The 13840-nt window shown below is 29.2% G+C and overlaps 3 protein-coding genes across 10 annotated transcripts in view; 2 read left to right on the top strand and 1 right to left on the bottom strand.

Moving 5' to 3' along the window:
* Positions 1 to 1164: 1164 nt before the first annotated feature.
* On the bottom strand, positions 1165 to 8546 carry LOC119670876 (cytochrome c oxidase subunit 6B2-like). 8 transcript variants are annotated; one of them, XM_038081305.1, is made up of 7 exons: positions 8404 to 8546; positions 4316 to 4403; positions 4004 to 4063; positions 3543 to 3657; positions 3109 to 3224; positions 1961 to 2915; positions 1473 to 1552 (listed from the first exon to the last, which is right to left on the bottom strand). In XM_038081305.1, exons 6-7 carry the CDS (start codon positions 2905 to 2907, stop codon positions 1540 to 1542), a joined length of 960 nt encoding a protein of 319 aa, XP_037937233.1. In that variant the 5' UTR covers positions 2908 to 2915; positions 3109 to 3224; positions 3543 to 3657; positions 4004 to 4063; positions 4316 to 4403; positions 8404 to 8546; the 3' UTR covers positions 1473 to 1539. The 8 variants fall into 8 exon arrangements, with proteins under 8 accessions (XP_037937237.1, XP_037937238.1, XP_037937233.1 ...); XM_038081302.1 differs by having other exon boundaries at positions 3103 to 3224; XM_038081303.1 differs by lacking the exon at positions 8404 to 8546 and adding an exon at positions 5843 to 5925 and having other exon boundaries at positions 3103 to 3224.
* On the top strand, positions 5537 to 7040 carry LOC119670878 (CCR4-NOT transcription complex subunit 11). Its single transcript, XM_038081311.1, has 2 exons — positions 5537 to 5743; positions 6036 to 7040. Exon 2 carries the CDS (start codon positions 6107 to 6109, stop codon positions 6899 to 6901), a length of 795 nt encoding a protein of 264 aa, XP_037937239.1. The 5' UTR covers positions 5537 to 5743; positions 6036 to 6106; the 3' UTR covers positions 6902 to 7040.
* A 1530-nt stretch (positions 8547 to 10076) lies between the features above and the next one.
* The window catches only part of LOC119670879 (ATP-binding cassette sub-family D member 3), a gene marked incomplete at its 3' end in the record, with an annotated part of 31022 nt that continues 27258 nt past the window's right edge, over positions 10077 to 13840 (top strand). The window contains 2 exon segments of the mRNA XM_038081313.1: positions 10077 to 10263; positions 10395 to 10789. Coding sequence (XP_037937241.1) covers positions 10677 to 10789 — 113 coding nt within the window. The 5' untranslated portion in view covers positions 10077 to 10263; positions 10395 to 10676.

Below are 13840 nucleotides of genomic sequence, written 5' to 3' on the forward strand. Positions count from 1 at the left end.
TGAGATTTGCTCAATCAAATTTAAAATTAATTTTCATTGAAACTGTTATTGAACTATTGGTGCTGTAAGAAAATGTAGACTTCTCAGACCTCTTCGACATATATTTATATGAATTTTGTATGAAAAATGGCACTCATTGTTGCCGTTTTATCAAGTTAAGTACAATAGTCTTAACTAGCATAAGCTAGCACTGCGTATGCGCTAAGCAATATCAAGTATTCTTTTCACGGTTCCAAAAAATGTCGTTCGCCACACCCAAAAGGGACTACACAAGCAGTTGCCTGCGGACTACAATAACAACATGCGGTTTCATCATCCTCCCCACAACTGTGCCAATCTTCTAGCAGTTTTCCATAAATGACCAATGACTATATGGTCAGTCAAAAATTCAATTAATTAAAATAATATAAAAAAAAATCATTTTCAAAAGCGCACTCGAGCACTTTTACTAACTTGAGGTATTTTCAAAACCCCTCTTTACGACTTAACTGGATTATTGTTTATCACTTCATCAGACTAATCAATAATTGACCTCAGATCTGCATACCTCTCCGAGGAACCTGTAACCATTCTGAGATTTGATAAAGCGCTGTTGGCAAGTCTGCTAGTTTTCGTAAATAATTTCAGGGCTCTATCCTTTATGTATTTTTTAATGGGATCACTCTTGAGGTCCCTGAGGATGTCATTCATCCTAATGTACCATGGTACTTTAAAAAGTCTTCTCAGATCCTGGTTTTGTGCAATTTCTAGTTGTCAAATAGTAGTGTTTGAAGCTTTGCTAAACGCTACACATCCATATAGAAGTGACGGACGAATTATTTGAGTATATAATAGCTTCCTATTCTTAGCATTGAGATTTTCATTTCTGAATAGCGGTTAGAGGTGATGAAGAATTTTATTTTAATTTTAAATAAATTAAAACTATTTCTCAGAGATGACTTATGATGGATAATTCGAGAGTATCTGCTTTAGCCGCATAGTCAGCTCTTAAATTTTGATTAACAATATCAAATTATAGTAAATAACTTATTGCTGCTGTTAGTAATATTATTTGTTTATTTGTCTATTGTCACCCAACAATAATAGAAAAACAATTATATAATTTATAATTTTATAGTTTATTTGTCGCCATAATGTATAACAAACAAATTAAAAAACAATTAATTGCTTGTACCTTCTTTAATTGAATAAATCTAAGTTATTAAATACATTTTTATGGGTTTTTTATTATTGTAGTTAAGCAACAAGAAATTAATAGTAGAATTTAATGAAGTCATCAAACGTATTTAAATTCTACCGGGGAAATTGCCAGCATCACGTTGCTCGTCCCACTTCTCTACCCAAGCGTTGGGGCACATTGAGTTGAAGACTTTCTTGAAGTAGTTGCACGGTGCGTATGCTTCACCACGAATCTTCTGGCAGCGATGATAATCCAAATACGATTGATAGCAATACCGTGTTTGGTTTTGATTGGGGAATCGTGGATCAAATGGTGCTGTTTCCAACTTCATATCTTCCCCTTTTCCTTTTTTAGACATATTAGAAATATTTTCTTAATATTATTGAATTGACCATAAAAGGAAGAAATATACAGAGAAATACATACGTTAGTTCAAGGATGAGGATGGAGAAGTTATTAGATGGTTACTTCATTACGGTGAATTTTGTATACTTAACATAATTTTATATATAGCTTAGTATTAATATTAATATTATTACTATTATTATTTTTTGTAAATATGAATAGTTGGTTCTTACAAAAAAAAAAAATTGTCTACGACTTACTAATTGTTGTAATAGTTAAACTTAAACATCTATAAAGAAAATGGAACTGATTTCTTTTTTAAAATTTTAGAATATCTTTTTGTAAAATCAACAAATGCTTAAAAATTGATAAGTTAATGGTAATAGTTATATATACATATACAATAGTATTTTTGTTCTTTATCTATGTTCCTACTTTACAAGAGGCCGGTTGCCACTTTCAGATTCGCATGCATTATTTTTATACTTGTTAACTTCGGCCAAATATAAAGCCCAGAAGTCTTTCGGATCTGATGATGTTTCGGCATTCGCTTTAGGTTTTGCTACAACGCCGGTTTTGAGAATTTTACCACCACGACGACGACCCACAACAGGCGGTGGTGGAGCTGATTTACCCACAGCCGTAGCCGCCGCATAATGTGCTGTTGAAGTGCTAGCTGTAACGACAGGTAACATAGGTGCAGCAGTTGGTACACTTGAAGAAGGAAATTGTTGCGCTGCTTGCATTTTTTTAAATACTTCCAAAAATGAGCCATCGTTAGCAAACACTGGATGTGAGGCTTCGGGCTTTGGAGGTGGATAAACTTTACCTTCTCTAGCTAGAGTTTCACGCAGTTTTTCTTCCATCTCACGATGTATACGTTCTTTATCTATTGGTTCATCTGTGCTTAAATTATAGTAGGCACCTTCACGAGTACGTTTCGGTAGTGGTAGATTTTCTAAATAGCTGTCATAATCTTGTTTGGATGATGAAGTTGTATTGACTGAATCCTTGCTATTGTCAGACGCTGTTTGTTCTTGCATATATTTGTTGTGCTGCTCTTTATCAGAACGTTCTGCACTGGGTGAACGCGAACGTGAGCGTGACCGTGAACGATGACTATATTTATTCGAGCGTTGTGGTGTACGGCTGCGTTCATGACGTTTCGAACGTGATTTTGAATCATCTCTATAGCGACGTGATGTATAATGTTTGTCACGTCGATCATAGCGATCCTTGCTACGACTACGGCTACGGCTGCGAGAACGACGATGACGGCGACGTTCTAATGAGTGGCTGCGACTGCGACTACGGCGATATCGGTCACGTTGGCGATGGTCTTGCATTGCATATTCATCACGTTTACTGCGTTGGCTGGACATCAGTTTATCTGTAATTTAAACCATATCCAAATAAGTAATTGCGCTGCTTGATGTCGTTACCATTTTTTCACCAATAGTATTTACTTTGATTTATATATATTTGCTTGCCACAATACTCTTTTTAAATATACATATTTATTTAGAAGCAAGAAAATATTTTATATAAAAAAGTTTAATTAAAAAAAGGAATATTACTTTTACTTGCTCAACGTTATTTTTTTAATCCGTATCCTGCGGTTAATCAGCGTTTCTTCCTTGCTTGTTGATGTGGCCGCAACGTTGAAGGTTAGCTGTTTGAATGGTTTACCTGCCTGTTCCTGTATGAAAAATGAACTTGAACGCATGAATATTACGTTTCCCTTTCGTACAATTTAAAAAGTTTTTCATATATACTTAATTGTTTTTTAACGGTTTTTAGTATGTTATAAAGTTTTACACTGGAAACTAAAGAATTTTTCTTTAAATATGACATTATGTAATTTTGCCTACTTTGAGGCTTTGTGATGGTGAGAAAAGTTACGTATTTATTGAATACATTTTTAAGACCTTAATTAAAAATCAATTCCATTTCTTTTCATTTTATAACTAAGACATATGTAATATACTTATAATTAATTTACCAACATAAATCATACCTTTGACTTAAACGAACAGGAATATTTTTAATATCCAAACGATTGCGACTACTTAAATGAATAGTTTCTTGTGCTCAAGACAATATGGCGACTGTGTAGTTCTCGTCTGAATTGGCTGAATGTGAGTGGAGAATAGAAAATTATTAGAGTTGTATTTCGAAATACATTTCAACTTAAAATTAAAAAAATGTTTTAGTAGAGAAAAATATTTTATTATAAAATATTATTTCATGGCTTGCTTGTCAAAAAAGAAAAATTTGGACATAAATAATTTAATAATTATTTCATCGATGTCCAGTCATTATAGAGTAAAAGTGCGTAAGAGTACTAACTCAAGAACAACAAGAAAAATAATGGACATCGAAAAATATATATATATATATATATATTTAATTACAATCAAATCATGAGATATATATTTTATATATACCAAACAAAACAATTATATATTGAATACTTACAATAACTAGAGTCTCCACAGTTCATCGGTGAAGAGTAATAAATTCCTTTAATCCGAGATGCTAAAATAAATATTATTATGTTAGTAACAATAATATTGTTATATTAATAATATATATTATTAATTAATTAATTAATAATATATATTATTAATTAATAATATATTAGTTATTAATATATAATTAATATTTTATATTATATATTAATAATATTGTTATATTGTTAAGCAAATCAATTGCAATTTAATAACAATTATATCATAAGATATGTGTTTTATATATACCAAACAAAACAATTATATATTGTATACGTACAAGTTTTTAACAGTCCAATTGCTAGAGTCTCCTTAGTTCATTCGGTAGAAGTAAATTTAAATGTAATCAATTTCTTTAGTCCGAGATGCTAAAATAAATATTGTTATAAATACATTAAATGTATATAAATAAATTCTCATAATAATATATAAAAGTATTACCAGTTGTTAAAAGATTTAAGATAAATGTATAGAAAAAATGAAACACAAATTTTATTTAAAAATTAATTTTATATGTAATATTAACTAAAAAAAATATTTTCTTAACTAAACGTAAAATGATAAGTAAATATCAATTACTTTGTTTTTAATATCAATATTAATATGTCGGAATATACATTTAAAAAAAAAATTTGTAGGGACCCCTAAAGATGTTAACAAAAACCAAAAAAATTTTAGGTTATAGCACATTCACACCATCTTATTTAAGCGGTTTTGCCTATTAATCACTACTAAGGATGATTAAGGGGGAATACCAATCATTATTAGAGAAAATGGAAAAGATTAATTAATTTTTTAGTAGACAAATTTTTAATAAATATAGAAATGAGTAAATTATATTTTCAGTGTTCTCTTAAATAGAACAAAGAATTAAATTCCTATTACTTTTGCTCTACATACAAAATATTCATGCCGTTTCTATTGAGCAGTTTACCACTTTAGCATAATAATGAATAATGAAGTAAATTTTTAATTAATAATATTTGCATAAACAATTGTATCTATAAATTATACACAATCGATTTAGTTGGAAATATATATTCTAAAATATCAATATAGCATTTTCCGCACTAAATCTATAATTTATAAAGAATTGTTTAAACATATGTTTTTATTTTAAATATTTGCGTACTATTTACATATTAGGTCTGTTCCACGAGCTACACATAGTAACTTTGAGTAACACTGTGTATACACAAGTGCGTTCCACGAACAAATTTGTGAGTAAATGAGAGCATCTGAGAGAGCGTAACATCCCTGTCGAAATTTGAAAATGTTACACAGACTTTACTCAGACTTTAAGTAACACAACACAACCAGAATATAGAATTGGTGTATTCGATATTACATAAAAAAAAAAGAAAACGTGTGTGTATAAAAAATTATATACTTTTTAAAATTTACATATTATATTAACACGTAAGATAAATGTGAAGTGTAACCATGTGGTAACACTTTGACAGTTATAAACGTCATGCTTTCTTCACACTATTGTGCGCGCTGGCAGCACTCTTGCTTATGTCAGATTGCAATGAAATGTTTATTATGGTCTGAAATAAACATTGCAAATCTAATTGGAATATTATTAGCAAAATTATTGGCAACGAGTTCGACTTTATTTAAATACTTAAATTAATGTTAAACTAATTTGTAGGTTACCAACATAGTGCGTTTAAAACCAAGCTATGTTAATGCAAAATACACAAAGGTATGGCAAAAAGCAAAATAAACATTTTAAAAAATTGAGTAATTATTTTATAATAAAAAGAAATTATTTTAAATTATAAACTAACCATACAACACTTACTGCTTTAGCGAATTTGTTCAAAGCTTGTTTCTTTTTTTACTAGCTAAATGCTGTAAATATCAAACTAAAGAAGCAGACGAGCCAAGGAAACAAATTTCTAATTTGCTATAAAATGGATTTTAATAAATATATTTTTTTATTGCTTTTGACAATAATATCAATGAAGATTATAACAATATTTTGTTTTTTACAGTTTGATAATGCATTAGATGTTACATATATTTAACATTAGTAGCTGCTCATACAACAACGAAAGTGATAACAATGAGCGGAATGAGTGGCGGAACACCTATTCCTAATCTGAATCAAGGAGAAAAAGTATTTACCGAACATGAGCCCGATGAATTAGGTCAACCAACTGAGGAAATATGCACTTTAAAAAATGCTTTGACTCCTGAAATTCTTACGGTGGCGCCACCTTTAATGGACTTCGAGGATGAATTGGTGTGGTTTGATTTAATCAGCAACACCACAAATAAAATTTTATATGATAACACCGATTGCATTGATGCAAGTCTGAAAAATTTGTGCGAACAAGCATACCTACAACCATTAATACCACAAGATCAAAAACTGTTACTAGAAGAATTGACGAAAAATGAAAATTTTGTACATCAGTTTGGTTTAACTTCAGAGAAACTTCCACAACTTGTTGAAAATAATCCATTGATATCTGTTGAAATACTAACGCGACTTGTAAATACAACACAAATGGCGCAGTACTTCCGTGTATTGGTCGACCGTAGCATCACATTGCACTCCATGGAAGTTGTTAATAGATTAACGACTTTAGTCAATTTACCACCAGAATTCATCAATTTGTATATAAGCAATTGTATTTCCACTTGCGAAACAGTAACGGATAAGTACATGCAGGCACGTTTGGTGCGTTTAGTTTGCGTATTCTTGCAATCACTTATAAGGAACAAAATCATTGATGTTAAAGCATTGTCCCTTGAGATCGAAGCATTCTGTGTTGGTCATAACCGTGTAAAGGAAGCAGTAGGTTTATATCGTTTGTTAAAGCATCTGGACACGGCGGAACAAAATTTGTCGTAATCAAAAACCACCAAAAAGAAAGTAAATTATTTGATATGTACAGATCTTTTTTATATATATTAATTAATATATTGTTCATACATTTTAATCATACCTAAAGATTTAAAATATATTGTAAAAAATATATATACATATATATATATATATACACCTAACGCATGTTTGGTTTATTTGAAATACATAATTTTATTTATAGAAGCTTACTCTACACGTTGAAAATTATTTAAGTAAAAACTCCTAACAAAGAATAGGTTATATCGTTTTACTGTGGAGACCAAGTTTACTCTACGATTTTACTGTAATAGCACCACATAACATAGGAACTTGAATAATTAATTATGGAATCTTTTCGAGGCCCCAATAAAGAACCTTTATGAGGGAGTTAAACACAAATTTTTCTAAAAAGTTTGATATGCTTGTGGCTAAGCAGCCCATTGGAATTTCAAGGATTTTTGCTGGCACTAATCGAAGCTTTATGCTTGGATATAGTTATATATTCTCTTTGAAAGAGAACAACCCCTATTCAACCCCTCTGCTGTTCTTAGTGAAACAGCAACTGGTTGAGAAATGTAACTCCACATCAAATGAAAATAATGAAAACTGTTATTCTACCCATATTACTTTGGATTTTAACTCTATGGCTCTCTACCATGACACTCCTATTAAAAAGGCTAACCTCTATTGAACAGGGCAGAAGAAGCTGCGAACTCTGACCATTGTTGTATCAGATTTAGACCTACAATTCCGTGTCGCAAGTGAAACTCATTCACTAGCATTTGAACTCCAAATGGTTTCGGGTGCTGCTTGAATTTTGAACAAACCCACCTTACCCCGGAAATATTTTAACCACTTTTCCGAGGGGGTAGCTAGAGCTGGGTGGCAATAGTACTGCAGCACAGTTTCCTATTCTTTTCAATCTCTACAGCCTCTAAGATATACGTAAGAGGAAACTTCCGACCTTACAGCGGATCTGCCTAATAGCCAGTAAGTAGTTACACAACCCATGACTTTAGATAAGTTCTCTATTGTGAGGCTAAGTAGATATCTTCATTGTTTCCTACTATAATTTTTATTTTATATTAAAATACTTGTTCTGAAATTTTCAGTGAAAAGTTTTTAAGAAAATAGATGAACCCATGAAACGTGATGATTACAATTTTAGAATTCACTTGATAACCGAATTGGTGTAAATGTTCAACAAGGACACTATTTTCCTTTTTATCATACGTTTTAAGCGTAACGTATAAGATAGATTGGCCTTGTTATTCAAAACGGACTCTTAAAGAGAAACAAAATAAATTCAAGAAAGTCCGCGAATGTGATTTTTGAACGGAATAGAATTGGGCCGTACAGCAAAAAAAATTCAAAACCATATATCGCCACTGTGAACGAGGAATTATAATAATTTATAGAACTACATTTGCAATTCCGTTATTAAATAATGTATATAAATATATTTCAATTTAAGTAAAATAGGCAATAGCAATATAAAAGCGACTTACATTGTATAAACGCCAAAGAGTTTCACAATAGTTTCTAGTCCTTCAAATTTTGGACTAAAACTTTAATCAAGAAATTAAACGACTTAGCAAAGAGCTAATCATTTTAAAATTAAAATATGTTCTGAATAAAAAAAAAGTTTCAATGTTTCTGATTTTTATTTTAAATTTATGTATAAATTTATTCGAATGTCAAATTCAATAAAATGGAAAGAAAATTAAAACATATGAAAAAACATGGCAATCTTGATTATTTGTATCAGAAAGTTTAAAAAGCTTAAAATCAAAGTTCATTTCAGAAGTATTGCATACGATTGAGCAACAATAATTTACTACTGTATTTAATATAATTAGACTACGGTGAGAATTATCAACTACTATAGCCAACGACTATAATATAAATGTGCGTTGGACACTAGGTTGAATTGATAAGCACTGAATCCCAAGAACATATTCCTGGATTCTTAGCAATTAAGTACAGATTTAAAGTCATAATTTCAATTCAGCTAATTTAATTTATACTGTCATTTTTAAAACTTAAATTAGGCCTGTAAAATTTGACCTTTAATGTTTAAGATAAGATATCTTTAAATTCAAAATTGCTTTCTCATCACCCTAATAATAAACTAAATATAGGATGTAATTTTGAGATATTTTTTATATGCTAAAATTTATATGTCTTCGATAATATGATGTAAATTTATGGTGAAGTTGCATATAATGTTCTTTTTATATTTAATTGAGTTGAAAAAAAAATTATAGCAAAATTTGAATACTTTCTTCAAAAAAACACTCCTATTAGTTTTACATATTGAATATCATTCAATTTAAATAATTATTCTCCAATCAAATGTGTTCCTATGTAATGTGTAGTTTATCAACTATATAATGCTATGTCATTAATAATGTTTACTGTTAAATATTTAATAGTGTTTTTTACAAAATATTGCAAAAATTAAATACTTTCATCAATCAGAACAATCAATCAAAAACAACACCAATCAGCTTTAACATAAATACTTTATTAAATAGATTTTTAACGTCCATTTTGACGAAGGAAACTAAATTTATAATATAAACTATTATTTTCACTATAAACTATTATAGTAACTTATTGCTTATTATACAATGTTTAAAAATTCTTAACTAATACTGGATTCACATGAGAGTTTTGTTTTCAATTTTAGCTTTCATGTTTGTAATTTTAGCTGTCAATTGTTGTTGCTTCCAAGGCAAAATTTTTGACAGCTAAACTTACAAACAAAACTCTCATGTGAATCCAGTATAAAAATATTCATAAGCTATTGTTTATCAAATATCATTCTATTTATTTAATTATTTTTCCAACGAAAGTGTTCTCAAATAATGCGTAGACTATTTATATACAAAGTTATACATTATATATTATTTTTATGTGTTTAATGTAATATAATAAAAATAAAATAAAAATAAATACTTTTATTAATAATAAACAATATTAATTAGATTAATATTGAATAATATTTTATTCAATTGAATTTAATTACACTCTCATCCAAACTGTTCTCAAGTACTGTGTGTTATTATTACTATATTAATCGCAGTTGGCAACACTTTTAAGCCCTGCACTGTGGCACTTGCACAACACAACACAACACATTTTTATTACACCTTCTTATTGGAATCATGATACTTCAGTCTGATTTTGTTATTTATTGATAGCGTTTGGTGGTTGTGGTCTTATCGGTAGATGAGATAATTAGTATATTGAATTTGCAAATGTTTAAACTGATTAAATATATAACAATTACATATAAATTCATTGATTAAAAATCACTTGCTACAAATAATTCGCACACAGTACTCGTTCGGTATTTGGTAATGGTGGGTGATGTTTGCGCTTAAAATTAAATAAATATAAAATTTAGTTTATATATAATTTTTTTTTTTGCAAAATACAAGTGTAATATACATATGTATAAGCATACAATAAAATAAACTTTTTTTTTGCACAGAAAGAAGTTTTGGCAATAACTACTTTCAAAATTAATAGAGAAGAAAAATAGCTTTTGCAAAGAAAATAAAAAAGTCATTAACAAAAAGAGTTGGAGGGTATTAAATAAAACCACTGACAAACACGCCATAGGAACGAAAAGAAGAAACAAAGCGCAAAAAAAAAATTATAATAGTTTTTTTTTTTTTACGACGACGTGTTCAAAATAAATAGCTTAACCATTTTTTGTTGTGTTAATAAATATTATTAATATAATTTGAAATATATATATAAAAGATAAAAAATGGCACCAGCATTAAGTAAATTAATGCAAAATCAAAGCGCTATTGTTGGCGCAGCAGGCCTATCAGCTGCACTTTGGATAATTGCATATGGAAAAATGTCCAGTAAACGCAGGTTAGTACATTTGGCAAGCAACATCGTTATTTTTTAAAAAGTTAAACATAATTATTATCAATTTAATTGCAATTATTTAAAGCGTAAAACGCGTGACAACGTCATAAATATTACATGCCTGATTTAGCTAGACTACACCAAGGTGTAGCAAACTCCTCGTGTGTTTTTTTATGAACAAGAAAAAGTTAAGAGAATAGAAAAAAACTTGTACTTTGTTGCCATTGAAGTATGATTTTTTGGTAATGTTATGACGTTTGAATTAGACTGTTTTTTTTTCTGTTTTTATTAAATTGTGGTGGGAATATTGCAGAGTAGTGGTGTGGTGTGTATTAATAATAAAAACTAGCAAGTCAGTTTTCAATGTCATAACGCGGCGTGCAACTGAGTGATTGTTTTTTTCCGGTTTTCAAGTGCATTAACAAATTTTTAGCTTTTGGGTAGACTGAAAGTGTAATTTGTTGTTGTTATGGACCAAACAAATTATAGGCGATTTTTATTTATATATTTTTTTTTTGTTTTTTTATTTTTTGTCTGCAGTTGTTTAACAAAATTGCTATAATTATTAAGAGATTAAAAAAAGCGTGTTTTATTTATGTAATAAGATTTTTTATTTTGTTTTGCAATTTTTTATATTGAGGGGTCATGTTTTCTGTTGTTTTTGTTGTTGCACTCATTAACAACTTTTTGTTGTTTTTTTGTTTTACACAATCAAAAATAAAAAAATGTACGAATAATAAAGCAACAAATGACTTGACTGGCTACCAGTTTTACATCGCACTTTCGTCATCGCATCTCGTTGCAGTTTGGTTTAGTTAAAAAACGTCTAAAAACTCTTTCATCTTTGTTAAATTTGTTTCTTTTTTTTGTGTCGTTGTTAGTATTGTATTGCGTTTGTTGTTGCAACAGCTGTAAAACGAGTGGCTAGCAAAGTGCATCATATGCAATCATATTTACAACACATAACGTATTCAACACGATTTTTGCAATGTGCTGCGTTGCGCTGTGTATCATTAGTATATAACCGCTACACAGTATAATCCATATAGGATTACAATAATTTTCTTTTTCCTTTATTGTGGTTGTTGTTGTTGCATGCTTTTTTCTGTTTACAATTCACAAAGCAATGCAATTTTGTTATTGTATTTAATTTCAACATACTTTTCGCGCTTTGTATTGCATTGCTTAAAAACTAGGCACTCGCTAATATCAATCAACTAGTGTTCATAATAACTTTACGAATGATCTTAACGAATAAAGTTAATGTAAAAATATATCACCTTTCGTTTATAAAAATGCAAAAAACAAATATTAAAATTACAAAAAAAAAAAACACAAAAAAAATTCAATTAAATTCTGTATATAAATTTATTTTATTTACATATCGTGCAATTTTCATTATACTGACAATAATAACCTTATATATGTTATTGATTGGTTGCAATTGCAGTGTAAGCTCATGATAACATATATTTGTCGTTAATGTTGATATCAAATATTTGCAAAAAAAGAAAATTAATTTCAGTACATCAATTTAGTTTCGTACGTTTTATAATTTATTTAATTTATTAGCGTTTCTAATAGTTCAAATGCGAATGCACTCTAATTAAAAATTGTAATTAAGCATAAAAATGCAAAATTGTTTTATGCATTTGTGTTAAATTGTCCTACGTTTAAAAATAATTACTTTTTTTTTTTTTTTTATATTGTATTTTATTTTTTTATTACATATAGTAAACTTTTCATGTTAAGTAAAATGTTTTATTATTTTTATTGAATGTGAAGTCGTATGTGAAGTTCAACCAGAACCACATTACGGAGCAGACAAAGGAAATACACAAATAAAGATAAAAAAAGTTACTGCCTTACAATAACAAAAAAATTAAGTTAATATAAAAAAAAATGCAAAAACAAAGCAAAAGAAAAATGGTATGAGTTTAGGTTTTGAACTGGGGTAGGTACAAAAATTATTTTAATTTAATACGACAGCCACAGGTTAATGAGTCGTTTGTTTGTGTATGTGAGTCCAAAATAACAGTTAATAGAGTAATATTTTTTTACATTGCTAACCCTGACCTAAGCAGAGTCATTGATATTTTTATTGAGTGTGTATATGTAAATATTACATTGAGTAATAAAAGGTAAAGATATCATATAACGATATAAATGCAGTGCTATGAGATCAACGTTCTTACTATAGACTAGATGTTAAATCAAAACTTAATTGGCACAATTTACGATCTTTAATTTATTTTATATACTAGGTTGTTTAATGAGTGAATAAAATGAAAATTAAATAACGTTTTCTTAGGTGTAAAAATTATTTTAATAAGGAAGTATAAGTTAATACCATACATGTAAATTAACAAATATCAAACTTTTTGGAATGCCTACGCACTACCCACAATCCGTCACCCTGAAAAGTGAGTGCCCGACTCGCACGGACTAAATCACTCTCCCTCATTCCTAGAGATCCCTGTTCTACCCCGGACTACGTTAGTATTACTTGGAGTTAGGGTCCCTATTAGTCATTTAAGACTTCTGTCGGTGTGACCTGATTAAGGTGATTAAACTTGCCCTTGGTCTTGGTGTGATACTTCTGCTTACTCTTCTGTCAAGGTTTATTTTTTTCAATGTCAGAATCTTTTCAGCAAACATTTTAACAAATATCCAATTTATAGATCATATTTCTGTAGTGATTTTCCGATAAGGTCTGCAAAATACATCTTAACGGCAGCTATAAACTCTTAGTTTCATGGCCAATAAAGGTTTTGTTGTGATGCCTATAAGTTCTGAATACATTTTTGTAGTTAACTATTACTCTATGTAGTTAACTATGGCTAATAAAATCTGACGCTAGTATACCTATAGACCCAGAAGTAATTTTAGTCGCTATTAACGTTTCATTTAATGGTTCAATTAATTTTCTTCTTTTCATGCTCAATGAAAGCTCTACTAGGATACCTATTAATCCAGAACTAATTTTCATCGTTAACTATTAATACTATTCTTAGTCAATGAAGGTTCTACGAGTACACCTTTAAACCGGCTTTT

Source organism: Teleopsis dalmanni, chromosome 1 (genome assembly GCF_002237135.1).
Source record: "Teleopsis dalmanni isolate 2A chromosome 1, ASM223713v2, whole genome shotgun sequence".
Classification (NCBI taxonomy): Eukaryota; Metazoa; Arthropoda; class Insecta; order Diptera; family Diopsidae; genus Teleopsis; species Teleopsis dalmanni.